General features: G+C 43.8%; 1 protein-coding gene, 1 long non-coding RNA gene and 1 pseudogene across 3 annotated transcripts in view; 1 reads left to right on the top strand and 2 right to left on the bottom strand.

The window, feature by feature from the left end:
* Positions 1 to 2,038: 2,038 nt before the first annotated feature.
* Positions 2,039 to 10,549, bottom strand: LOC120586117 (28S ribosomal protein S7, mitochondrial-like; annotated as a pseudogene).
* A 4,475-nt stretch (positions 10,550 to 15,024) lies between these two features.
* Positions 15,025 to 27,536, top strand: part of MARCHF6 (membrane associated ring-CH-type finger 6) — a 57,689-nt gene continuing 45,177 nt past the window's right edge. For both annotated transcript variants that reach the window (XM_039842780.1, XM_039842779.1), the window contains exon 1: positions 15,025 to 15,254. In XM_039842780.1, coding sequence (XP_039698714.1) covers positions 15,236 to 15,254 — 19 coding nt within the window. In that variant the 5' untranslated portion in view covers positions 15,025 to 15,235. The remainder of the gene's footprint in view (positions 15,255 to 27,536) is intronic.
* On the bottom strand, positions 21,510 to 27,533 carry LOC120586273 (uncharacterized). Its single transcript, XR_005648671.1, has 3 exons — positions 27,383 to 27,533; positions 22,570 to 22,803; positions 21,510 to 22,282 (listed from the first exon to the last, which is right to left on the bottom strand). It is a non-coding gene; the product is annotated as an uncharacterized LOC120586273 (long non-coding RNA).

The following is a 27,536-nucleotide window of genomic DNA, read 5'->3' as shown; positions in this document are numbered from 1 at the left end:
TGGAGGCAAATATTATTTCAGCTGTAAAGCTGCGCTCTTCCCCAGAACCTCGCCAGAGCCCCCACCCCAACCAGCCACCGCTGGGTGTTTCTGTGGATTTCTGCTCTCTGCATTAAGCCCCTGGGAGTCCGGGTGCCTGTCTCCCTTCTCACTGGGAGGAGGATATGCTCATTTGATCCAGCACCCCCTGAGCGCTGTCTTATTCATCTCAATATACTGAGCAATTCCTCTCGTAGATCTCCACAGAGCAGCCTTTCTGTATAGAAGGTTCTGTGTCAACACCCGGAGGTCATTTATCCAGTGCTATTACAGATCTAGCCACAAAATATCTAAAATTATGTCTTAGGTGGTTTCTTAAAATGTTAGGCTCCTGGTGACCATCTGACTCCCACGTGTACAGCCAAGACAACTGAAAACGTTATGTCCACACACAAACTTATACACGAATGCTCAGAGCGGCATTATTCACAATAGCCAAAATGTGGAAACAACTCAAATGGCTATCAAGTAAAGAATAAACGAAATGCGCTATATCCTTATAATGGAAAATTATTTGATGATAAAAAGGAATGAAGTATCGATATACGCTACGACATAGATGAACCGTGAAAACATTATGCTAAGTGAAAGAAGCCAGACACAGAAGATCACGTATCAGACGATGTCACTTACATATGTAACACTTCAGAAAGAACTGGGGAGGGGGGAGAGAGAGAATCAGAGGCTGCTGGGGCTGGTGGGAGAGAAGGAATTGGGAATGACCGCTAATGGGTACAGGTTTCTTTTTGCAGAGGGGGAAATGTCTAAAATTGGTTGTGATGATTGCACAGCCCTGCGAATATAGAAAACCACTGACTTGTACACATTAAGTGGGCGAGTTAAGGTAAGGAATGTGAGTTGTAGCTCAATAAAGAGGTTAAAAATACATGTCTTTGAGCACTGTTAAGGGGTATCTGGTCCTTAGAGGCCTGTGTATTCTATGTCATTTCTGTTCTCAGCGCAAGAAAATCGCCTTGGAAACAGCTTCTGGCGCTTGGCCCTGTCGCCTTTTTTATTCAGGCCTCCGTTTCTCTTTCCCCTTCTTCCCCTCTGGGTCTGGGCGGGGCGGGCAGAGGTGTCAGAGCCGCGGGGGATGGTGACGAGCCTCTTGTCCTACATCCCTGGGAAGGCTGCCCGTGAGGCCACGAGGCCGCGCGGATCTGCGGCCAGGCCCGCGCCCCCGAACGGCCCTGCAGGCCGCGGGGTGGGCCAGCACCCCGGCCTAGCTCTAGGGGCTCCGGCCTAGCTCGTAGGGGCTCCCGCGAGGCCACGAGGCCGCGCGGATCTGCGGCCAGGCCCGCACCCCCTGCAGGCTGCGGGGTGGACCAGCACCCCGGCCTAGCTCCTAGGGGCTGTGGCCCCGGAAAAGGGTGACCCCTGACACTAACGCAAGCTGTTTGGGCCAGATGCACCCCAGAGGCCCCGGGAGATCTGATATCAACCATAACCCCCAGCCAAGAGAGTGCATTTTAAAGGGCGCGGGTGGTGGCCACCAGCTCGCTAGGCCATCGGGCACCCGGGCCGCCTGGACCCCGTCCCTCCGCGGTCGCCGCAGACGTCGGGCTGCTGGGGGAAGAAAGGAGAACAGCGGGGCCCAGACGGGCGGGCGGGACGCCCCACGAACCCCGCGAGATTGGGGTAGGGGAGGGCGGGGAGGGACACGGGAGCGCTGACCCCGGGGCGGAGTCGGCGGAATCCGTCCTGACTCTCCCAGCCGGACCTGGCTCAAAATCAGGGGCCGGCGAGGGGCGGAGGTTTGAAAACGCGGCAGTATTTGCGTTGGGAGGAAAAGCAAACAGGAGAGTCGCAGCGCAGGGATTCGGGGTGCGGGGTCTCGGAGAAAGCAGAAACGCGGCGGCGGCCGAGAGCTCGTGTGGAAAGCGGGGGCGCGGCGGGATCACGAGGGGCCCCCACCCGGCCGGTTGGGCACCGTGGGCAGGGCGGGCTAGTTGCACGCCAAGGGGGTGCGAAGCGACACCGCGGTATAGACGCGGCGCGCTTAAGAGGCACCGAGTCGGTTGAACACCACCATCGTGCGCTCGCCCACATCTGCCGGAACGGAAATCGCGTGTCAGGCGCCCCGGGTTTTGCCTCCAAGACGTGTGCGGGCTGCAGGAACCGCAGACAGACAAAAGGGGGAGCCATTCACCTGGGGGGGCCTTGCCTCTGGGGCTCCCTTGGGCCATCTTGCCACGAGTTGCTCCCTCTGCTGTCCTTGGCGCAAAGTGGCAGGGTCGCTTCAAGAGCTGGTGGCGGATGCCAGCAAGAGTTTCAGGGGTGAACAGGAAGGTGACGTCCATCTGGGCCTTCCTTTCACTTTTTTTTCGTGCCAAAATAATTTATGTTCGTTAATCAACAATATGCAAAATACACCGCGATAGAATAATGGCCCTCCAAAGATGTCCACCTCCTAATCTCCAGAACCTATAAACATGTTGTATGCCCCCCCCAAAAGAGGGGGGGTGCGGTGTGTCGTGTGTATAGCTGGAGGGAACAATGAGGGCATCTCAACGGCTGTAACGATGAGTGAAGTGAGTCAGACGCAAAGGGTCCTCACTGTCTGATCCATTCACTTGGACTTCAAAAGCGGAACAAATTGCTGGTGATGGAGGTCACAGTGATGCCCCTGGGGAGTGAGGACTGAGTGGGAAAGGCAGGAGGGAATTCTGTGCGGTCCTCGAAATACTCTCTGCCTTGATCTGGGTGTCGTCACAATTTATCCAGATGCGCACTTAAGCTTCGTGTATTTTTACTGCATGCATTAATCCTTCATTTAAAACGGTCCTGACCGCCTCCACCCCTGCTTTGGCTCTGCCGCTCTGAGATTGCGTCTGTGTTAACCAGGCGTTCGAGCAGATTCAATAGAGATTCGATTTACGCTATTTGTTATTTCGTTGCTAAGCAACACAGTCTAAGCTGCACAACCAAGTGACGCCAATCATTAGCAGTCGACGTCGCAAATGTGCTAAACCAAGGATCCAGGAGCGATCTACCGAGACAATCCCCAGCCCCAGCCTCCTTTTGCTCTGGAGGGGTCGGGGGTCTGGGAAAGTGGGAGGAGGTGGAGGCGGGGCGGGGGGCGGGGCGGTGAGCAGCGGGGACTTGACGGCAGGCCCAGCCAGCCCCTCCTTATCGCTGGCCCGCTGCTGCGAAGTCACTTTCCCGCCAGCCTGCTGCGTCTATTCCTATGGCAACTGCATCCCAGTACTGGGACTAAGTCGAGACTCTGTGGATGTCACGGCAGTGATTGGAGGTCTCACCTGTCATGGAATCCAGTGGCCTGATGAGGAAGTTGATGAGTCACTGTAGAAAAAGGCTGTTGCTTATTGGGCAGGGTCATTCCAGTTGAAATGGGACAGATTTGAGGCTGGGGGACAGGTCTCAGAGAGTGGTGAAGATCATCTGAAGGGCAAGGGGTAGGCAGAGCACAAACAGAAAGATGTAAGGACTGGTCCAGCTAAAACGGTGTGGGAATGAACAAAGACCACCCAAACGAGAAAACCAAAGACTGTTCACTTAGAGTTAGCTACAGGAAAGAATCGGTCACTTCCCCAGTGTTTACTGTATGGAGGAGACTCAAAGGCTGGCAAGGGAATGGGGAAGCTCTGATTGGTGGCTGTTGGCCAGGGGAGCCGGAGAAGGGATAAGTAGAAGGGGTGGGAGATTCCTGTGTGATTGGTTAGGAAAGCATATTTGGCTTTGTCTGGTTGGTCCTAAGTTGGAAGAGGGGACAAAAATTAAGAAAGCTGACAGTTATTAAGTGCTCACTGTCCTGGGCCAATTGCTTCAGAGGTTCCTGGGCTGGTTGCAGCGGCCTGTGGGGCAGAGTTCAGTTGTCATATGTGAGTGGGCTGTCGTCCGTTTGTATAGTCAGTCTCTTTGTGACTACTCAGAAGTTAGGCAGATCTAGAGCGTATCCCCACAGTCTTATTAACAAGGAAGTGAGGCACTGTGCAGTGTAGGGACACAACCATGAGGGCCTCCCAGGAGGAAGTGGGACCTGGAGCGTCACAGGGAGGAAAGTGAGGGGGAGGAAGTAGGTGAGGTTAAACACACATCCGAACTCAGAAACACGGGCAGCGGGGCCACCTCTGATGACGACGTAGAATTTCTCCCGTGAGTGGGGGTGCACGTTCCCAGCACACGTATGGAGCCTGACGCTGAGAGCAGCCACTTCGGAGACGCGGGAGCTGGAGAACACCGAACCTAAGCGTTCCATCGGCTCTGACCTCATGCGAGTGTTGAGAATGGAATGAATTAATATGCGCCAAGTTTGTTGGACGGCGCCTGGTGCTCAGCGAGTACTCGGTCAGGGTTAGATATATGATTTTAGTGCTTCTGAATAACTGGTCAAAAATTTAAATTAAAATATTGTTAGGATCAATGTCAGACTATGTTAATGCAACTGTGAACGGAAGGGTCAGAGACCAGGACCCAGAAGGTGGAGTAGGGTGGCGAGAGGATCGAAGGAGCCAGCAGTAGAAACACAGTACCTCTGGGCCCCAAGAGAAGACATTTGGTCCCTCCAGACTGCATTCCCTCCCCACAGATGGAGGAGGGAGGGGGGATGGGCCAGTGGAGGGACTGCAGCCCCACTAGAACTCTGCATCTGGGGTGAGGGCAGAGCGGTTCCCTAAGACAGAGGCAGATGGGGTTGGCGGGAAGAAGGGAACTGGAGAACGTCACCAACAAAAACAACACGTGTATGAATTCATGAGCTTTGACGTTTGTGGTCCAAAGGAAGACGGAAACCTGAGAAATTCAGAAATCCTAGTTAGACTTCAAAGTTCCATCTAACGGAATGGTGATCATCACATGGGCTCTCCAACTGAGGCTGTAAAGAGTCTTGCTTGTAAAACTAGGTAGTGGTCCCTAATTGAATGGTGACCCTTGGGAACAAGAATCGGGTCTGACCTGCTCATCTTCTTGGTCTCACACAGCATGCAGTAAATGTCTGATGATAATGAAGGCATACAAGAGATTAACAAAAGAAACTCAGCTTCACAGCTTAGTGGTTTCTATAAACACAGGAGTGAGAGGGGCCAGGTAACAACTCCTAAAGGTTCTTTTGGGTTCCATGCATCTAAGACAGAATCTCTAAGGAAGAGCTTCCTTTAGGGGCACTACACAATTTCAAGTCAGAAGCCCAAATGTCAGATGGAAATGCATATTTCGAGAGACTCATCTGTTAGAGAGAGAGGCCCTGGGGCGCGGAAGCTGTCCTTGAACGCTGTGTATGGCCACGCGCGGCAGAGCGGGCTGAACCTGGAGATTCGGCCGCAGCCTCTGGAGCGGACTTGTGAGCGTTGAAGTCTGAACTCGTGGTGAGCATTAGCTTCCTGTGGCTACTGTGACAAATGCCCACGAACTGGGTGGCTTCAACCACAGAGATGTTATTTCACAGTCTGGAGGTGAGAAGTCTGAAGTCAAGGTGTGGGCAGGGCCATGCTTTCTACAGAGGCTCTGAGGAGACTCCATCCCTCGCCTCGTCAGCTTCCGGTGGCTGCCACCATTCTTTGGCCCCAGGCTGCGTCAGTCCGCTCTGTGCCTTCACCTGCACATGACCTTCTCTGTGTGCCTCCAATCTCCCTCTGCCTTGCATCTTGAGGACACCTGTCATTGGATTTATGGTCCACCGTCTCAAGATCCTTAGTTGCATCTGCAAAGACTTTTTTAAAAATTTTATATTAGTTTCAGCTGTACAGTACAATGGTTAGGCATTTACATAATTTATGAAATGATCCCCCTGATTACTATAGCACCCACCTGGCACTACACACAGCCATTACAATAATATTGACTCTGTTCCCCATGCAGTACTCCACCTCCAATGACTGTTTGGTAACTGCTCTGTTATACTTCTTCATCCCTTCGCCTTTTCACCCAGCCCCCCGAACCCCCCTCCCCTCTGGCAATCACCAAAAAGTCTGCTTTTTTTCAAAGCAGGTGATGTTCGATTCACAGGTTTCAGGAATTAGGCATGGGCATAGCTTTTTTTAGGGTGGGAGAGGCATCACTTAGCCCACTACACCACATCTCAAAGGCAAGGTCACCTTGGCATCTGTTCTCGGAGACAGGATTCATTGCCAGCCTGGGGTGATCTGACTAAGCCTGGGAGATCCCACACAGATTCAAGGCATTCCTGGGCTATGGGATCCTCTGGATGTGGGAAGCTCCGCAGCTGATTTTGATGCTTTTCTACTCTCAAGGGTGGACCTCCTGGTTCATTTATCCTTGGGCTCCATGGGGCTTGCATGGCTCAGCATCTTATGAAGTGTATGCATCTCACTGCAGCTCTGTGAGATGGCCTCCCAGGGAAAGGTGTAGTGGCCAAGGACATGCGGACACCGCTAGTGACCATATCCCTCTCTTATAGATCTTCAGCTCATTTTAATAGATTAAAGGCACCCAGAAATCCTATGGCAGAGAAGCCTAGGATTTCCCAGCTTGCCTGCAACCCTTTACAACTCATAGCTCACACTTAGCTTAGGAAAAGAGTTCTCTGAACAGGAAATGTATGGGCATGTGTTTGCACTGTTTTCTCTCAGTTGGCAGAATGAAGAAATGTCAGATTGTACCTCTTTCTCACCCTATTTGCACCCCCAGGGCTGGTGCCAACTGCTGACTCTAATGGGTTCTGGTCCCGGCTAGTCAACCACTCACCTGCTGACAAATTTGCTTCATCACGGGGTTCAGCCGTGTTGGCCCAGGCCTTACTGATCTTGCTTGATGTTGCAGCAGAGAGCAGAGTCCTCCCTGTATTCTGCGCCTTCACACTTGTTAGGAAACATACCCTGTTTGTAGGCGAGCTTTTGCATACTTGGGCACTAAATAAAGCTTCTCTGATCTGGCTTCATTGAGTAATGAGGCTAGAAATGTGGCAACTCGATCTAAATTTACGTGTGGCTCACCAAGGAGCTTCCAACTTCTCTTTTTCCTCCTTTGGTTTCTTCAGAAAGAACTCTCAAGGCCTGGTCTATGTCACATGAGTGACATAGGGCACTGTCATCCAGAAAGACCAGTAGGAGTCAATCGTGATTTGTCTTTCTTTTCTTTTTACATTTTTCTTTTTTTCTTTTGCAAGAATTAAAGCATCGACACAAACTCTAAGTCGAGGGCCTATAGGAGTTAATTGTACTATTCCTTCAACATTTCTGTATATCTGAAAATGTTCATAATACAAGTTTGGAGAAAAAAATACTCTGTGATCTTTAAAGCCTTCATCTCGGCAACATTTTCGCTTAAATAATAAGTAATTTTTATGTGGATATTGTATTTTGATATTTTAGAAATAAGAAAAACTTGGTACTCCATTTTTATGATTTAATTCGACTCAATGTACATCCTTGTCGAAAATATGTGTACTATGTATTGAAATTGAATTTATTGTAACCAAGAAATGCAGATACAAAAGTACAGACACATTAAAATTAATGTATCATTGTTGCCCAATCGATATTTTATATAAATTTGTTTCTTTCCAAGAGAGGCATTTACACATGTTGCTATTTCAGCAACAAAAGTATCTCCTGGAAAATTACACTTTATTTATTCAGCTACTACAGGTCAAGGTCTTTGTTGGCCTCCAGGAAACATCAATATTTAAAAAAACGGCCATTGCCAGAAGAGCCGAGGCCACAGAACCCCATATACACACTGACGGATGTAGCCTCATTTAAGCTAAAGTGCAGAGTTCTCTAAAGATTTTGCTTATGTGTTTCTTAAAATATTATGTACACCTTTATTTCTTGATAAATAATTTTTCATTTTATGTTTAAATTGTGGCAGAAGAAAAAAATGGTGGCAGAAGATATAATTCTGCTATAAAATTGATATTTTAAAATAAAATAAGTATAGTTTCTTTATGATTTCTATTCAGTAATTTCCATATCTGAAGTCTTTGCGAGGTGGTTTCTGCCTATGGTCTGTAGTTCTTGCTTAAGTTATCCTGTTTATACTGATATATATTTGGTTATATTTATTGTATGCAGCTCATTGTCCCTGTAAATAAATTTGTAGAGATGTTTTGAGGGCTAGTTATGAACTGTGTCCCTCTAAAATTCATTTGTTGAAGCCCCGCCCCCCTAGGTGACTGTGTTTGACGATAGGGCCTTTAAGGAGGTAATTAAGAGTAACTTAAGTCATAAGCGTTGGGACCTAATCCCATAGAACTGGTGTCCTTGGAGGAAGAGGAAGAGACACCAGGGATGCACATGCACAAAAGAAAGGCCATGTGAGGGTGCAGTGAGAAGACAGCCATTCCCCAGCCAAGGAGAGACACTCAGGACAACTCGACCCTGATGGCTCCTTGATCTTGGCCTTCTAGCCTCCAGACCTGTGAGAAAATTAATTTCTGTTTTCAAGCCACATAGACTGGGGTGATCTGCTGTGGCAGCCCCAGCAGACTAAGACGGCTAGGAAGCAAGTGCATTGTGGCGTTGCTTCTGCCAGGTGCTTAGGGGTACTAGCAGTCCAAGATTATTTTGAACTAAATTCACTGTTTAAGATTATTTGGGCGCTGGAGTGACATGAGTTTGGAGTGTAATCCATCCCAGGACTCGTTCATGGGCACAATTCTTCAGTAAGTTGCAGCTAAGACAATTTTTCCTAACAGTCTCAGAGACGGGGGGAGACTTACTTTTGGCTCATCAAGTTTGCCCGGATCAGCAGAGCAAAAGCAACTTCCATGGTGTGTTTACCTCCTGTCCTTAGATTTTGGCCTGGTTGTTGCTTTACCGTTGTTGTGCTTTTAAGAATATGCTTTTTTATATTTTATCAAGTATTTTCAACTGTTGGTCTAAATAACCTAGCCTGCTATATTCTTGGAAAAGGAAGTGAACAGCACGTTTTTATTCATACTTCAACTGAGAGCTTCTTTTAACCTGGGGTTTGTGCATGGACATCAAGGCATCCATATACTCCTCTGAAATTGTGTACATTTTGTGTTTACAGAATTTTTCTGGGAATAAAATTCCATAGTTTTTTTTCATATTGTCAAAGGTGTTGATGACCGATCATCCAAATTTGGAAACTATTGTTTTGGAGTTCCATCAGCATGTAACAATTTTAATTAAAAAAAAAAAAGATTTCAGAATAATTTTCTTTCCCTCCAATGAACGGCAGTGCTGCGTTACATAGACACCAGTTCAGGGTGAGAGTTTTCTGATACACCTCTGATACTAAAACTGCTTCCTTTCGTATCACCCAAACATCCATCCGAAGCGGAAGGAAGAGAAGGCTGGATGGGCCCTAAGTCTGCTGGGGAAAATCCAGGTCAATGTGTTTCCTCTTCGCAAAGAGATGGGGCAGGAGGAGCGAGTTCTAGCCCACAAAGAAAAGTCTGATGAACACAGCGCTCCATCCCTTCCGTGAGATTTACCTGCCCTGAGAAAGGAACGAGATGCTTAATGCACAGATTTTTTTTGATGTAGTGGTGGCTCGCATTGTTTCTTGCCGCAGAGAGTCCTGGGCTCCTCCTGGGGACTTTACACTCCGTCTGCCACCAGCAGTAATGAGCCACGGCACTGTTGGCCTCAGCCATCTTGTGCATGTCGTGCTTCCGCTTGATGGCAGGGCCTTGGCTGCCAAAAGCCTGCAGCGGCTCATGCCACAGCTTCTCTGGCATCAGCGTCCGCCAGTGCTGCTTCTCCTTGCACTCTGTAATCACCCACTTCACTGCCAAGAAGCGATGACGTGGGGCAGCTGGCGGAGCAGGGAACCTGGTAGCAGTGGCTGCCCTTGAGGATGAGTACCAGCCCAATCACAGGCTCCCAGTTTTTCATGCTTGGTATAGAGGTTGCGTTCAATGGTTGCCTCTGCAGAAGCAGCATGGTGCTTCGCCGACAGGTTCTTGCAGCTTCCAGAAACTGTGTCATTACGTATCTGGCCAGTGCTTTGTTTCTGCCTTTCATCATCTTGTTGATGATGAAACCACCAACAACAGGTCTTCAAGCACAGAGCTTATTTTCATCACTGGGGCCAGTTTGATAAGCTGTCTCCTGAGCCCCCTATCAGTCAGCTCAGCTGAGGGCTTGCTGTTAACGTTCCTTGTTAACCTGGGTTCCTGGTGTTTAGACCACTGGCTCCACCTCACCTGGGTTAACTTGAGTGATGAGTGACGGAAGACAGGAAATGGCTCAACAGGGTCCAAAATCTGCACATCATCCCTTTAATCTGGGCATTGAGTCTCTCATTCTGAGGTCCAAAGGGAAGAGTCAAAAGGAAACTCGCCCTCCCATTATCCATCTGGCTCGACCCTGGCTCAACCCTCGGTATCAGGGCTGGCTCCACTCAGACCCCATGCAGAGGCACCTCCCCTTTCTACCTCTCACCCTCCCCACTGATTTCAGAATAATTTTAAGCTAAGAAAAAGTTACAAGGACAGTACACCCCGCCATTACCTTCACCTAAATTCACCAACTTTGAACTCCAATCTCTCTTCTCGCTCTCTGCCTCCCTCTCTTCCTCCCCCTCCCCGCTACACACACTCTCTCACCCACTCACATGCCATTAGTCTTTTTCTGAACCATCAAGGACTCACAAAGAAGTCAGGACATCGACATTGATACAACCATTGATGTAACACCACCATTCAAAGACCCCATTCAAATTTCGATTTTGTCAACTGTCTCAAAAGTCTTTTTAAATTTTCTGGTCCGGGGTCCTATCCAGGAACATATAATGCATTTAGTTGTAGGGACTCTTTGGCTTCCTCCAGTTCTTGAGTCATTCTCTGTCACGTCCTTGACAGTTTACAAGAATACAGGCCTTATATTCTGTGGGATGACCGTCCACCTGAGTCTATCTGATGCTTCCTCGTGTCCAGACTCAGGCGCCCATTCTTGGTGAGCTTTGCTTTTCTCATGTCAATCTGTCCCATCACTGGCGATGTTTTCACTGTAAAGTTACTATTTTTCTTTTGCAACTGTTGGAAAATATTTCAACAATATGCCAAAATCCTGTTCCTCTCAAATTTCACCTGGTCTTAGCCTCCGCTGACAACTTCAGCCTGAGCCACTACCATGTTTGGTAAATGATTTTCTGTTTACGTCATTCCTTTCACATTTATTGGTCGGCATTATACTGAAAAGGAAAAGTTTTTTCTTTCTCCCCACTTATTTTGTAATGCAATGGACTCCTATTTATTCAGTAGGTCATAATCTGTCACTGTATTTATTTTTATGCTCAAATTGTACACAATTGGGCCAATGAGAGCCTGTTTGAGCTGATTTCTGTGTCCTTTAAACATGTCCCTATTAGTCTTTGAGCACTTCCTTAATTTCTGTCACAAAATATTTTGGGCTCATATTGTAGTTTTCCTGCTCCAGCCCTAAAATCTGGTATTTCCTCAAAGAGTCTCGGTTCCTTATTTCGTGTGTGTGTATGTAAAAACTTTAAAAATACATTGGACTTAGTTTTTTAGAGTGATTTAAAGTTCACGACAAAATTGAAAGTAGAGATCCCTAAATATCCTGTCCTAACATGCGTACAGCCTCCCCCATTATCATCACCCACCAGTGTGGGACATTTGTTACAATGATGAATCTACATTGACACATCATAACCACCCAAATTCATCCTTTACCTTTATGGTTCACTCTTGGTGCCATACATTCTATAAGTTTGGGCAAATGTATAATGACATGTCTCCGTCATTATGGTTTCATACAGTCTTGGTTCCTTTTAGGGGAGCATGGTATTAGAAACCAAAATCCATACATTCAATATGCTCAGAGCTCCTAGGGTATCACCTCATGTAGATCCTTTCAGAGGGCAGAACTAGGAATATATTATATAATATGTAGAACTAGGAATATATTATATCACATGTAAACACACACAAGCATATATATTTCCACATTTATTTATATTTTTTAAATTGAGTTCGTGATGATACCTACATTTCCAGTTCAACACCTCAGGGTTGTTTCAAGCTTTCCCGGTTTCCATGTTAGTATTTCCCCCAACAGGGGAAGATCTGCCCATCATTATCATCAATATCTTTACTCATTTGCTCAACGTAATCAATTGTCCAACCACGTCGGTTTTCTCTCCGCCTCTGTATGCTTCTCTTTTTAGCCCCCATGTTCCTACCCACATCACTATTGTGTCTCACTGCAAGATGGGAAGAGACATAGAAAAGAAAGGTAGAAGGAAAAGGAAGATGGAATGGGAAGGGAAGAGAGGAAGAACAGGAGTATGAAAAGGGAAGAGAAACTAGGAAGGGGAGAGTTTAAGATAATGCCATAAATCAATAATTTGTTAATGTTAATAATTTTAAGCTTATAGTAAGGCACTTTGCCTAATTAACATATCTATGCTTGTTTAGTAGCAATTCTGTACAACTGTTGCAAAGTCATGAGTTTCTATATAAATATGGCTCACAGTATAAAGTTGAGAGTTCAATGGCAGTGTTAAGAGGGTGGCTGCTAATGGCAAACAGGTGAGGTTTAACACCTGGAGGCCTGGAGTCTGGCAGACCTGTGCTTTAATTCTGGTTCCTCTTCTACATATAAGGGCTAGTTATTCATCAGCCGTGAGTCTCAGACTCAGTATCTGTGAAAGGGGTATAATATTTACTTCCGAGTTTTGCTATGGATGTTCATTGGACATAATAAGGAGTTTGGTTAATTATTGTTATTGTTAGTTTGTTATGGTTATAGTTAGTGCTCAAAAATTATACTGTGTCTTCCTGCACACCTCCTCTTGCTCATTTTGGAAGTCTAAAATTTGGAAATCCAGCATTATCAGACTATAGTATCCTTATGGCACAGTACACACACACACACACACACACACACACACACACACACACACACACACACACAATTTTGGAACATGTGAATGCTATACCTTTAAATGTCTCTTTTGATCAAAATAACATTTTTTCCAGACTGAAAATTTGCACCAGTTCTAACATTGGTTTCTTTGGATAAAAGTGTGGCAAACGAAAATACTTCTATATACTATTGGTGCTCTCGTTTGAAGACAATGAGAGTTCTAATACAATGAACATCTATTGTTTTGTCTTCTCTTTTCTTGTGGGAAATGTTCTTTCTCCACTTTAATGAGGTGATTCAGTGTCCATGTTCTTATAGGTCCTAATTATTTGGCACAGTCATTTGTCTTAGGGATGGGCACCTAGCTGGACCAATTAACTGTCCTTTCTTGGGAATTTTTAACTTAGGACGAGAGATTATCACCCTCAGCCTGTCTGATGGGGAGACTGAAGATGAGAGCTATCAATTGCCTTTTCTCCAGCCCCTTGGAGGAAACTGGTCTGACAGCATAAAGCAGAGAAAAGCAGAGCTTCAGGATGGGGTAGAGAGGACTCTGGAAGAGAGCAGTCCCTGAGGCCGAGTGGACTACTACCTTTGTCACAACTTATTCATATCAACAGTACATTCCCCTCTTTTGCCTACCAGTTTAGTTGGGTTTCTCTCAATGGCAATCAGAGAGGTATGAGCGACTTAGGTGTCTCAAAGGGCTGTTGTGAGGACCAGTGCCTGGCACATAGTAGGGACTCAACAAATGTTGATTTAGAACTCTTACATTTAACCTCTAAGGACCGAATGAAAACAGTTTGGGGTAATTCTCAATTCTAGAAGTAACTTTACTTTGAGCATTACTAAGGAAGACACCTAAAGACAAAAGGAAGGCTCCCTTCACCCCCACCACATACACACATCCCTCCAATCGTAAAGCTGTTCTGCTGCCTGGAAGTTCACATACCTGCCCTGAAATGCTAGTACTTCCTGCAGCAAATCTCAAGGTCCATCTCTCTCCCAGGACCCTTCCCCCTTATGCTATACAACATCTGAGACCCGGTCTAGTGGTTCTGAGCTGTGCTCTAGTCCGACTTCAGCGAGGAGTGCTCTGCTGCAGGCCTTACAGGAGTTTGAGCTTATGGGAGGTGTGAACTCAAGTAGGGGTTAGGTAGGAAGGATTGGGCTTGGGGAATGAGCCTTCTTCAAATTCAGCATGAAAGGCTTAAATATGCTCATTTCTCAAAGACAACAGCCATTGAAATCAGTTGCTGTACTAAGAATTTGCTCTCTTGCCTTAGGTAACATGAGTGACATTAGTCGAATCTCTTTTTTGGAGGACCCCATTTCGTTATTTTTATTCTAAGTCTCATTCTGATTGATGAGGCTTGGGGGAAGGCATCTTCCAAATTCATTCACTCACGCAGATGGAAGTTAGCTAGCACGTCTGAATCTATTTCTGCAAGTCATTTGCATATTGTTTAAAATATATATATATATATTTTTATTGGGGTTAGAGACATTTTTGCTTCTACTCAGGCAATTCTAAGGCGGTGTGGCCTTTCTTATTTGCATTTTCTACATAGTTCTTGTTTTAGAGAAAAGGCCACGATTATGAGGGACGGCAGAAAGCAATCTTTCATTACACCAAAGAAATTTAGCTCTGGCCAGGTAAGCGTCCACAACTCAGTACATCAGGCCCTGTCCGCATCTGAACCCATTTCTCAGGTTCATGCTTCGACCCCCAGCCTAAGCGATTTATTGAAGTCGTCCTTCCCACCAAACGCAGAAGTCTCCCTGGGAGGAATCTTGGTAAAGTTAGTGCTTGTCTTATTTTCAGTGCTTCCTCTTACATTTCAGCGACATATCAGTGCTCCCTGAAAACGTGCCTCAGAACCACCCGGGTGCCGAGCAAAACTGCAACTTCCTGGACCCACTACAGGCACGCAGCACCAGGATCCGGGGGCGTGGGCGCGTATTTCCACAAGCGCCCCAGGGGCGTGCACCGCAGCCCGGGCTGGGCTCGCCGCCTCCCGACGGGGCCTCCGGAATCCCGTCGCCGCGTGGGTTGCATGCCCGCCGCCCGCATGGACCTCCGGAGACGGCCGGCCACCGGGACCCGCACGCACGGCGCGCACGGCCGCGGCCGGAAGTGACGCCCTCCGTCGCCCCGCCCCTTCCGGGCCGCGCCCCGCCCAGGCCGCGCCCCTCGCCCCCGCCCCTCCCCCGCCCCGCGCCGGCCCGCTCTGTCAGCTTCTCCCGCTCCCTCTGCCCTCGCCTGACTGTCGCTTCCTCGCCCGCACCTGAGCACACGCACCTGCCCGGGCCGGCTCCGCTCCCTCCGCCCGCCTCTCCTCCCCGTCCGGCCCCGAAGGCTCCGGCCTCGGCCAGGGGAGCCTCGCGGCTGCGTCACCACCGCCCCCCCAGACAAGATGGACACCGCCGAGGAAGGTAAGTCGGCGGCGCCCGCGCCCTTGCACCGGCGCCCGGGTCCGGGTCTGGGGCCGGGTTCGGGTCCGGGGCCGGGTCGCGGCGTGCGGCGGCGCCCCTCCTCGGCGGCGGCGCGCGATGACAGCGGCGGGGCCGGCGCCAGAGCCGTTTGCCCGCAGCGCAGCCGGTGCGGGGGGCGGCGGGCCGCGGCGGCCGGGGAAGGTGACCCCTCGGCGCCCCCCACCGTTTCCCGCCGGCGCGCGGGGGGCGGGGACCCGGGGCGGCCGGGGAGGTCTGCGCTGCGGGGACCCTGGCTGGCGCCGCCCCCGCGCCCCCCGTTTCTCCCCTGGCCCCCCAGGGGGGGCGACGAGGCCGTTGTCGCCGCGCTGGGTATGGGGGCGTTTTCCACACCCTTCCCCCCACTCGGCTCTGCCTCTCCTTCTGCCGTTTTGCCCGTCGCTATACATGCCCTGCCTCCCGCGACAAAACTTCTTTGTTGACTCTGAAACTTCGCGAAAAATGCCCCGCCAGGTGACAGCCGAGTAGAGCGAGCTGACCCCTGCTTAAAACCTTGCCCTCTGCTCGCGGGCCGCGGGAGAAGTTGTTTACTCAACGAGGAAGAGGAGGAAGGTCCGGCGGGCTTCCTCCGAAGACGGAGGCTCTTTAGCATTGCTTTGTTTTGCTGTAGTTTATTTTGTTTAATCCCTGACAGCAAGACTCAGGGATGTGTGCGTGTATGTGTGTGTGTGTGTGTTTTGTGAGTGCGTGTGTTTGGAGATGGCTGTTTTGGAACAGGCTGACCCTTGTAAACTGAATGCAGGAGTTATAAACGTCTGCGGGTATCGAAATGCGTTTGCTCATCCGGATACCGAAGGTGGTAGGTTAGTTATTTAGAAGCACTTTTTATCTTTTCAGAGTCTTTCAGATAATTTAGTGAGTCTGTAGAGAAAATTACTAAATCACCGCTTCTTGGTGTTTTGATTATCAATGAAGATGCTTTTTATGCTTTAGGTATAGTCATACGGGGAAATGATAAGCAGTTTTCAACCTTATGGATTGTGATTTTGGTGGTTTTAAATGAAAATCGTGGGACTGTCATGGCGTTTAATAATGAGTGATAAAGAGTTTGATATTGTCTATATATGTAATGAGTTGATAGAACTCGATTTATCATTTTTGAAAAGTCTTCCCTGTAATAATAAGAACTTCAACTGTAACACTTGTACGTGATACTTGACAGTTTACAAAGCATACTCACATGCATGCACATTTGGTCTTCCTAAGAGCCCTGTGGAGCAGGTAGGTATTATTTTTTATAAACGTGGAAATTCAGGCTTAGTTGTTTTAATAGCTTGTCCAAGTTTCACACAGTAAGAGACATTTGAACCTAGGTATTCTGATTACAAATAGAGTTTTCCTTTAATTATGCCTCGATTGTTTGACAGAACCTTATTTTGCATTTATTTTATGAAACTGTTAGTCATGACATGAAAATGAATTTTAATACCATGCCTACTGCAAAATTCCATATGGAAGTCTGAATTTTTTAAAGTCAACTTAAATTTAACATGAAAAAACCCTGGAAGGAAAGAGAGGATTACAGAGAGTGTCATGTTAAACATGAAAGTCAAAATGCCAGAAAGCTCTGAAGCAACTTCTCTTTGCTAAATTAGTTATTACAGATTATTTCTTAAATTAAAAATGCAGTTGAGTTTTTCTCTGATTACAAAAGAACCAATCTTTTTGTAGGAGATTTGGAAAATATGACAAAACATAAAATTAAATTTAAAAAATCTCAGTTCTACAAACATTTATTAAAAACATGGATAATATTGTTTGATTTTCTTTATTTTTAATATGTTAATCTGAGCAGACTGACTAGGAATGTTACTAAAATACCAACCATGCAGAGTGTAACTCTTCTTTCTCTTTTAAAAATAGCATGTTGCTTTCCTGTAGTGGTGCCACATATGATGTTATAATGCTCAGAATGTTTCGTATTTGTAGTAAACAATACTGAATTCTGTTAGAAAATTGATTTTTGCCTGGTGGATTTTAGCTGTTCATATTAAATGTTTGCTAGATTTTAAAAATCTCTAAAGTGTTCAGGGTATTCAATTTCACTTTTATGAAATCAACAGGTTTATAATCTGTTTTCATAATACAGAGGGTTGATGAATTATTCTTATTTGTATATAATTTATATGAGTGCGGATGTGTTAACATAAACGGTTATCCATCATCAAATCTTTAAACTTAAGAGCTGGCCGAGACCATAGATATGCAACTTCCTCATTTTATGGATTAGAAGTCTGATCCTGCAATGCACGGAGATTTTTGATTTTTAAGGGGAAAATAATCTGTCCTTTGCTCAGGGATATATGCTTTTTAAAAGAGAAAGCACCGCACTGTTGGAATAGATGTTGCAAGCAAGTGCTGATGTGTGAAACTCATTCATATATTAAACATCTTGCGGTAGTAGAGTGCTTTCATTTCAGCCTAGTGATACATAGAGCTGGTTTTTGTTTTTGTTTTTTCTTTCAATTTTGCCAAATTATTCCTTACACAACAGCACATAATACAAAATCTTACTGGCAGTTTTTTAAAGTGGAGTGCCAAAGCCGTTGTTCTTTGTGCTTTATGAAATGTATTCATTGGGAAGATATGAAGCTGAAATTACTGCAGTTGATCATGTTCTATATTTACTGTGGCAAAACTTGAGGTGACTTAGGTTTGAAAGAAATGGGCTAACAGGATGGGAAGTTGTCAGAACCAGACAGCTAGTTACCGTCTTTCTAGAACCACGTGCTCTTTCATCTCCGCTTCCAGACATGTCTGCTTCATTCTTCTCAGCACAGATCGACTTTCACTGCTTCAGCATGCTTATGACCAAGCAGACATGCACTTATTTGACAAATGCTTATTGAGCACCTGTCCTGAGCCAGGCACTGTATTTTATGCACTTGAGCTGGGCAGGGAACAAAATACACAAAACCTAAGGAAAAAAAATAACATGCAAGAAATTATATGGTACAATTTGCCTGTTATAAGTCCTGTGGAGAACAGTAAATTAGGAGGGGATAAGGAGTAGCCAGGATGTGAGGACGGGGTTGCAGCTTGGGAAGAAGCAAAGGAGGAGAGGGGGTTAGACGTGCAAATAACTGCTCTGTGGGCCGAGCATTCTAGACAGAGGGAAGAGCCAATGTGAAATATCTAAGATGGGAGCATGCTAGGAATGTTCAAGAAATAACCAGGATACCTGTATCACCGTAATGGAGTGAATGAGTTAGGGGAAGAGTAAGTAATATATGAAGTCAGCGAGATCTTGTGGCGAAAATAGAGGGGAAGCAAGTACATAGGACTTAGGTTGACTTATACTTTGATGAGATAGGGAGCTGTTGGGAGGGTTTTGAGCAGAGGCAAAACATACATTGTCTTGCCACGGTCACTGAATACTTCCCTGAATCTACCTCTTCCCTACTCAACTCTTAAACCCTAGAGCTAGAATCTGGCCCATCTTAGGTCAGGTGCCTACCTGTGATCCAGGTAGCTTGGGTGGTAGTGGAGAAGATAATGTAAGAAGAAAAATGATGTCCAAAGGTGTAAACTTCCAGTTTTGAAATAAATAAATCCTGGGCTATAAGGTACGACCGTAGTTAATAATACTATATTATGTACTTGAAAGTTGCTGAGAGTAGATCTTAAAAGTTATAACAAGAAAAATAAGTAATTTGTAACTGGTGATGGATTTGACTAGACTTATTGCACAATGTATACATATATTGAATCTTTATGTTGTACACTTGAAACTAAAACAGTGTTATATGTCAATTCTATCTTAATTAAAAAAATAAAATAAAATAAAATCATGGCTGGGAGTGTCCATTCTTGATCTGGGCAGACATCCCAAAAGTTGTAGAATACCTTCTAGGCTGGAATGCTGTGGGTGATTAATATGAGGCTACCCTGGTATCCTCTTCCAGACCAGGCTAATTTTAGTGGGTTTTACTTCTCTCCTATAGGGACATGAAGATTGCTTATTTTTAGTGTAATACAGGTAGAATGGAAAGAGTTCTTAAAAAGGGAACAAGAAGTAAGACCTCAAGGAAAAACTTATTAATTTGGACTATAGTTTAGAATGTCATTGCAGTGAGCTAGGCAAGATATTACAGGCATACCTTGGAGGTATTGTGGGATCAGTTCCAGACTGCCGCAATAAACCAAGTCATAATCTTTTTGCTGGCAGAGAGTCTTGCCTTCCATTTGTAAAAGACAAATCTGTGAAGCGCGGTGAAGTGACGTGCGATGAAGGGAGGTTTGCCTGTGTAGGAGTTTAAAGGGCAGGTGGCATGGAAAGAACGAGAAGGACAAAGAAACAGATTGGGGTAGGATTAATAGAATAGAGATTGGAGAGGTGATGTAATGGGGAGGGGCATTTAAAATGACTGATGTCTAGTGTAGTTTCATCCCCGGTGGTTTGGAAGAGAGAAGTTCTGTTTGGGACATTGTACTAGTTTGCAAGGGTGGCCATGACAAAGTACCACAGACTGGGTGGCTTAAGCAGCAGAAAGTCATTTTCTCATGGTTCTGGAGGCTGGAAGTTTGAGATCAAGATCTCAACAGGATTGGTTTCTTCTGAGGCATCTTTTGTTGGTGTGCAGATTTTTGTCTTCTCCCTTTGTCTTTGCCGGGTTTTCCCTCTTCATGTCCCAGTCCTAATCTCTTTTGATAAAGGCACCAGTCATATCGGATTAGGGCCCACCCTAATTACCTCATTTGATGTAATTACCTTCTTGAAAGACCCTTCTTCAAATACAGTCATTCTGAGGTACTACGGGTTACTTCAACATGTGAATTTTGGTAGAGGTGAAGGAAACAGCAGTTTAGTCCGTAACAGACATAGTGAGTTCTTGGAGGCTTGGAAGACAGCGAAGCATTTTCTGTACACTTATATCTTGTAACTTAATTTCATTATAATATCCTTTTTTCTTTCCTGTCTCTCTTCTTTACTCCCACCTGATTGTATTCTTTAACTGTAAGTTAATAACACAATTTACCCCTTTTTAGTGTCACTTTTATGGAATGTAACAGTTTGAAGACCATTGGTCTTAGGATTCCTTTATGTTCCAAAAATTAAGGCTCCAAAGGACTTTTATCTGTGTTAGAAATGAAAACAACTTTAAACACAATACATGTTAAAAATAACTATGATAAATGTTATGTTTTTTTTTTTTAAGTCAAAAAAACCTAGTAAAGATAGCACTGTTTTAAGTTTTTGCACATCTTTTTTTTTAATGTCTGGATTATTAGAAGACAATTGGATTATCATCTCTGCTTCTGCAGTTATCTCTGTTGTCATGTTTAAAGTATATGGAGAAGATTTGGTCTCACAGATAGTTTGAGAAAGGAGGCATATATTCAGATAATTTTGGCTAGTCTTTGATATGTCAAAACTCGACAAATAGTAGTTCCTTAAGTAGTGTTATATCTGAAAACATATAAATCAAATTTTAAACATTACATTGACCTAAATTAAAATTCATTGGTCTGATGGTTCAGGATAGAGAGCTCAGGAATAGATCCATACAGATATGGACAGTTTATTTTTGACTGAGGTGCAAAAACAATTCATTGGAGAAAGGATGGTTTTTCAACAAACGGTACTGGAATAGTTGACTATCCGTTGGCAAAAAAATGAACGTTGAGCAATACTTTGTACCATACACCAAAATTAACTCAAAGGGAAGGAATATTAGACCTAAATGACAAACCTAAAACTACAAAACTTCTAGAAGAAAACATAGGAGAAAATCTTTGTGATTTTAGATTAGCCCAAGATTTCTTAGGTACAAAGTAAAAGCATGATCTGTTAAAGATTAAATTGATAAATAGGGTGGCATAAAAATTCTGAATGTCTACTCTTTCACAGACAGTGTTAAGAGAATTGAAGACAGGATACAGTGTTTGAAAACATATCTGATAAAGGATGTATTTATAGTATATAAAGAACGCTCAAAACTCAATAGAAAAACGAGTAACCCAGTTTAACGAATGTCCCAAAGATCTGGACAGATATTTCACTAAAGAATATATGTACATGGCTTATAAGCACAGGAAAAGATGCTCAGCATCATTAGTCATTTTGTACAAATAAAAACCACAGTGAGATAATTCACACCCATTAGGATGGCTATAATCAAAAAGGACAGATAATCAGTGTTGGCAAGGATGTAGAAAAATTGGAACCTTTATTCCTTGCCGGTGATAATGTAAAATAATACAACTAATTAACCTCAAAAAGTTAAACTGAATTACCATGTGACCCAGCACTTCCATTACTAAGTATATACCCAAGAGAATTCAACGTGTATCTTCACAAGCAGTTGAAACTACCCATTGTCCAGCAGCTGCTGGAGAGGCAAGCAAAATGTAGTATATGTATAAATTGAAATATTTGCAATACAAAGGAATGAAATACTACAACTTGAATGAATCTCATAGACATTATGCTAAGTGAAAGAAACCAGTATGAAAAACCACATTTTATATAATGCAATGTGTATGAAGTGTCCAAAACAGGCAAATGTTTATAAGGAGGAAGAAGATAAGTGAGGAGGGTTAACAGAATGTGGAGAATGACTGTTCATAGTTACAAGGTTTTATTTTGGGATGATGAAAATGTTAAAAAATGAGAATTATGGTGATGGTTGCATAACTCTGTAAGTATATTCAAAACCATTGAACTGTACGCTTTAAGCTCTTGGTTTTTATAGTATGTAAATTTCAGTAAAGCTGTTAACAAATCAAAACTGTAATGAGATATCACTACATACCTACCGAAATGGCTAGAATGGAGGCAAGTCAGATGTCCATGTATAATTTCAGAGGTGGCAGGGAAGTGCAGTCCTACCGTATGCCCAGAAAATGGAATGCCAGAAGTGTTTGGTGACCAGTGTCGATTTCCACAGCCCCTAACAACATTAATTCCTATCTGGTTGGTGATATAAATGTGCTCGTTGGGATACATGTCACTCTGCAACTTCGTTAGACTGTATTTTAGAGAGGGAAGAATAATTTTTTTTCGTGTTATTATCCTTTCTCATTTGTTCTTCCCACATGTCTATTTAGACATTACTGTAGAAAGTCTCAATTTTTAAAATTGAAATATAATTTAAATACAGTAAAATGTACCTTATTAATTTTTGACAAATACATAGCCAGCACAATTAAGGTATAGAATGCTTGATCACTCCCCAAAATACTCCTGTACCCTTTTATAGTCAATCCCACCTCCAGACCTCGGCAAACACTGATCTCTTTGTTTCTATAGTTTTACCTTTTCCAGAATGGCATAAATGGAATCATACAGCATATAGCTTTTTGAGTCTGGTTTTCGGATTTATTCACGTAGTTGCATGTACCAGTAGTTCCTTCATTTTTACTGCTTAATAGCGTTCTCTTGTAGGCATGTGCCACAGTTCATCCATCCCAAGTTGTAGAACATTTGCGTCTGTTGTTTCCAGTTTGGGGGAATTATGAATGATTCCATCGTACATATTCATGTAGATTTCTGTGTGAACATAAGTTTTCATTTTACTAGGTTAAATACTTAGGAATAGGATTGCTGGATTGTGTGTTGAGTTTTTTTTTTTTCCTCATTTTAATAGGTACGTAGTTGTACTTAACTGTGATTAAAAATTTTTTCATTTAGTGGTAAAATATATATAACAACATTTACCATTCTAACCATCTTAAATATACAACTCAGTGGCATTAAATTTTTCTACATCCTTGCCAACAATGATTATCTGTCCTCTTTGATTATAGCCATCCTAATGGGTGTTCAAATCTTTTGCTGATTATTTTGGGCCGGGGGGGCTGTTTTCTTGTTAAGACTCCAATTAGTAAGCTAGACAGGACTTTAACAGATAATTCACAAAAAGAGAACTTTAGTAAAATAGAGAACTGTCCGGCTTCACTAGTGATGAAACTACTTTTTAATTTGCTGTATTACCTAGTTATTTTTATCCTTATATTTTTTAATAATATAGTGTATTTTACTAGAGGGAACCATCTCCTGTTCCACTTGGAGAATATAATAAAGTTGGAAGAGTAGATGGTAAAGATATATAGAATACTGACATTATTATGGAGGAAAAAATTCAAGAAAACTTGTACGATTGGGGAGGAAGTAGATAAAGTCAAAGGAGTACTTTTGGAATTGGGGGTTAGATTTGAATCCTCATTCCTCATTAACTTCTTTGATAATATAGTTAGGTTTCAGTAACTGAAATAGAATTAGCTAATCTAAGTCTGCTCTCCATGTGGCCTTGGCTGGCAGAAATGGTGTTGGGTGGCATTTATCTCCTGTGATGTTTGGAATACAGGGGAAGTTATTATCTAAGTTTTCTGTCTTGCTGGGTTACCCCTTTCCTGGTCCTTTGTCTAGAGAGAGCAGGCTTTTGTGGGGAAATTTTCTGTCCCTTCTCATTGGTTTTTCTAGGTTGCCAGCTTCTCCACCTTTGCCACCAGTCCAGGATACATGAAGGAAAATGCAAACCCAGGGAACTGCTATGTGGTTCCTTGGGCTCTCAGCAGCCTTGCTGGTCTGCCTTCTCTTTACCTTTAGAGTCTTCTTATGTTTGTTTTATATATAATGTCCTGGTTCTTTTAGCCATTCTTGGCAGGAGGAATAGAGAGAAGTGTGTGTTTCATCTTGGTCTGGAACCTTAGGTCCTCTTTAGATCTCTTACAGTCTTTACTGCTCCTTCCCCTAGAGGGTAATCACTTGTAATGATGTGTGTAAATTTTTCCTGTTTTTGAACTTTGTACATCTGAAATTGTATAATGGGTACTCTTTGTGTCTGGATTGTTTATCACTCGACATCGCTTTATGAGATAAGTCCAAATTGTGGTTTATTTAGTTGATTTATTCTCATTGACATATAGTATTATGTGAAAGAATATACCAAGATTTATATATCCATTCTTACCGTTGATAAGCAACCTGGGTAGTTTCCATCTTGGAGGTATTATTATGAATAGTGCTGCTACGAACATTCTTATACGTGTCTTTGTACATAAGTATATAGGAAACAATTGATTTTAAAAGTAAGAGACTGGCAAAATGCCACACAATTTTATATACTGTAGACATCACACATATAAAATAAGGAAAAGACTTCTTTTCCTCAACTCTGATCCACCAAAGGTAGCAGTAGTTTCTTATGTACCCTTGCAGAATAAGTGCTTAGCTCTGTAAATTTGTGCCTTGTTTCCGATTTTTCTGCTGAACATAGATTGGCAGGGAAGCTTCATTCCTTCTAGACTACACTACATATAGATTAGCCAAAGAAATTTAGCTGAAGATACAGAACGAGAGCAGGTGCAGCCTCTCTTTGACAGCTTTTCCTGGCCTCCAGTTCCCTAATAAGGTGTGGATATGCCCATGACACAGTCTAAGCAGGGCTCAGGGCCTGCTAAACAGCTGGATGTTTGCCTTACACGTGTTTTATAGCTAGAGCTTAAAACACTGTTCTAGTTGACTTACACCAACAATTTTTGCCTTTTCATTTAGGGGAATATTTATACATACAGTGCTTTTGAACAAAACTCATTTAATCACATCAACATGTGGGGAGAAGACAGTTGATACTGTAAAAGATTTGTGATATTGTTTTTTAGATCAAATTCTATATTAGAGACATTTAGATTAAATGGTTTTAAATTAGAATTGGATTGTTGGTTGTACAGAAATGGGCTTTTAGGAATGTTGAGACATATGATTTAAATCTGATTCTGCTTGCTTTTCCTGATGAATATAAAGCCAGTGAAAAAACATGACCAGTGAAATAAGAAAATTGCTAACATGAGTTTCCAAATTTATGTACTATATAGATCACATGCTAAAGAACTTCATTAGTAAAATCAGACTTGGTAGCGTCAGTAAAATAAAAGTTCAGCGTGATATTTGCAAATTGTACATTTAACCTTTCCTTATTTTTAAAAAAGTTTTATTATGTACAGTTGCCAATACTCCCCAAATAGACTAATATAATAAACCTCCATATAACCAGCATTCAACAGATACAAGCATATGGCTGATAATTCTTTTGTCTTAACCCTTTCCTTCCCCTTCCACACTTCTGGATTATTTTAAAGCAAATCCCAGATATATCTTTTTATCCATGAATACTTAATGTAGTCTGAGAATTAACTTCTTAACAAAAAACACATAATCACAATTCAACCGTCACACTACTTATTTCCTTTATTCTCCAAGTATTAAAATGACTATTAGTGTCATTGCTATTAAAATGATTACTGAATTCTGTTTATAATTTCTTTGCAATTCTTCTTTCTTAGGATATAGCCTACGAGGGATGTAGGATCGATCATGTTATTGTTTTAAAGTCTCTAAAATAATAATCTTCTGTGGTTGAGCTTACTATTCAGGTTCATTTGTTTGATTTATTTTTGACTGAAGGGTTGCTTTTTTTCCATTTCGATATAATTTTATTTTACAATTATGTAAAAGATTTCCGTGATTCTAAAACAAGGTGATTCAGATGTCTAACGTTCCTTTCTCTTTCCTTTTATAGAATCAGTCGAGGCTTGTGAAACCTCTGATAAAATAATGAAAAAATGTGTATATGTGTATTTCGAGAGAACCATAAATATTCTGATTTTTTTCCAAAGGTTCCATGAGCAAGTGTGTGTGTGTGTGTGTGTGTACACATACTATAGAACAGTGGTTCTCAAACTTTTGGTTTTGGGATCCCTTTATGCTTTTAAAAACATGAAGACTAAGAAGAGCTTTTTATTTTTCATGTAAGACACTTTAAAAATTGGAAATATTCTTTTTCATGAAATAATTATGTACTCTAAACCCAAAATATTGGTGAGAAGAGTAGATTTGTTTTTTATTTACAAGTCTTTTAAATGTCTGGTTTAATGGGAGGCAGCTGGATTTTTTTCATCTGTGGGTACATTCAATCAGTTGTCTAGTGTAGCATCTGGAACTCTTTACTGTAACACTGGCAAGACAATGGGAGTAAAAGACAAAGTCTTAGTGTTACAACAAAAATAGTTTTGATCTTGCAGAGGCCTGGTGAGTCCCACTTTTGAGTTGGACTCTGTGTTAGGCAGAGCCAGGAGCGTGATTTAGGTTTGTTGTGTTTGCTTAGCTTTGAGTTTGTTGGTTTCTCATTCAGAAGGATGGGGTCTTCTGAGAATCTTTGTCTGCTCTTATTCAGGTGCGTTTTTCAGTCTCCCTAAGTGGAGCTCCTGGGTCTCCAATGTCTGCCCTCACCCTACTGCCAGCCCCCCTAATGGCAAGCAGGTGCTGCAAGTCTTGCCACAACTCTATTGGGCCACGTAGGGTAAGGTCACCTTTGTGAGCAGCTGGTCCATGTGTCAGGAGAGCCCACCTAGTTATGGTTCACACCCACGTGGGTATCGATTGCAGTTTAAGGCCCTGCACCTTGCTGGCAGCAGTGTGCCGACAAGTCTTTCCTACCCCAGTCTATTGCTGCATATGTGGTGGCCGGCAGGTTACTGTGTTTTTGGAGGGCTGTGCAGCAACTCTTACTTATGTGAGCACAGTATCTCCCACTGCTTCTCTCTGCATTGTGCCCTGACGACAGGACACCCATTGATATGCTGCCGCTGCTGCGCCCTACTTCCTACCTCTGCACCTGCCTGTGAGCTGGCTGGGGAGACAGGACGAGGTGGGACCGATTCACTGTCTGACCTCGTCTCACGCACATTTGCACTCAGTCAACCCAACCTGGTTGATCTTGCGGTAGCATGTGCGTGTCGCTAAAGTTAACCCCGGGCATCCAAACGCTTGGGCTGGTTGGGTGATGTTGCGAATGACTTTGATCGCATGTTCCGCTCCTATCTGGATAACCGTAGTAATTCTAGAATTAATCTATGTCTACGAGCACCAGCCTCTCTGGTGGTTCTAGATAACTTAGATCGATCGCGCGTCCCACAGCCTTGTCAACTAATTTAATGTGGAAGTCGTAGTGCCTTACGATGGCGGCTACAATGACATGGAATCCCCGTGATAAGAAATCCGGTATGGTTTCATAGAGCCTAATCGACTATCTCAACCAAGGAAGGCAGCAGACGCGCAAATTACCTACCCGCGACGGGAGAGAGCAGCGGTGAAAAGCAACACCGGACTCTTTCGAGATCCTATAATTGGAATGCGTCCACTTTTAAATCTTTTAAGGAGGATCCGTTGCACGGCAAATCTGGTGGCGGCAGCTGCGGTAATCCCGGCTTCAGTGCGCTGGG

The sequence above is a fragment of the Pteropus medius genome, unplaced genomic scaffold (assembly GCF_902729225.1).
Source record: "Pteropus medius unplaced genomic scaffold, Ma_sr-lr_union100, whole genome shotgun sequence".
Taxonomy (NCBI): domain Eukaryota; kingdom Metazoa; phylum Chordata; class Mammalia; order Chiroptera; family Pteropodidae; genus Pteropus; species Pteropus medius.
The sequence above is the reverse complement of the archived record's forward strand: the minus strand, read 5'-3'. Positions and strand labels throughout refer to the sequence as shown.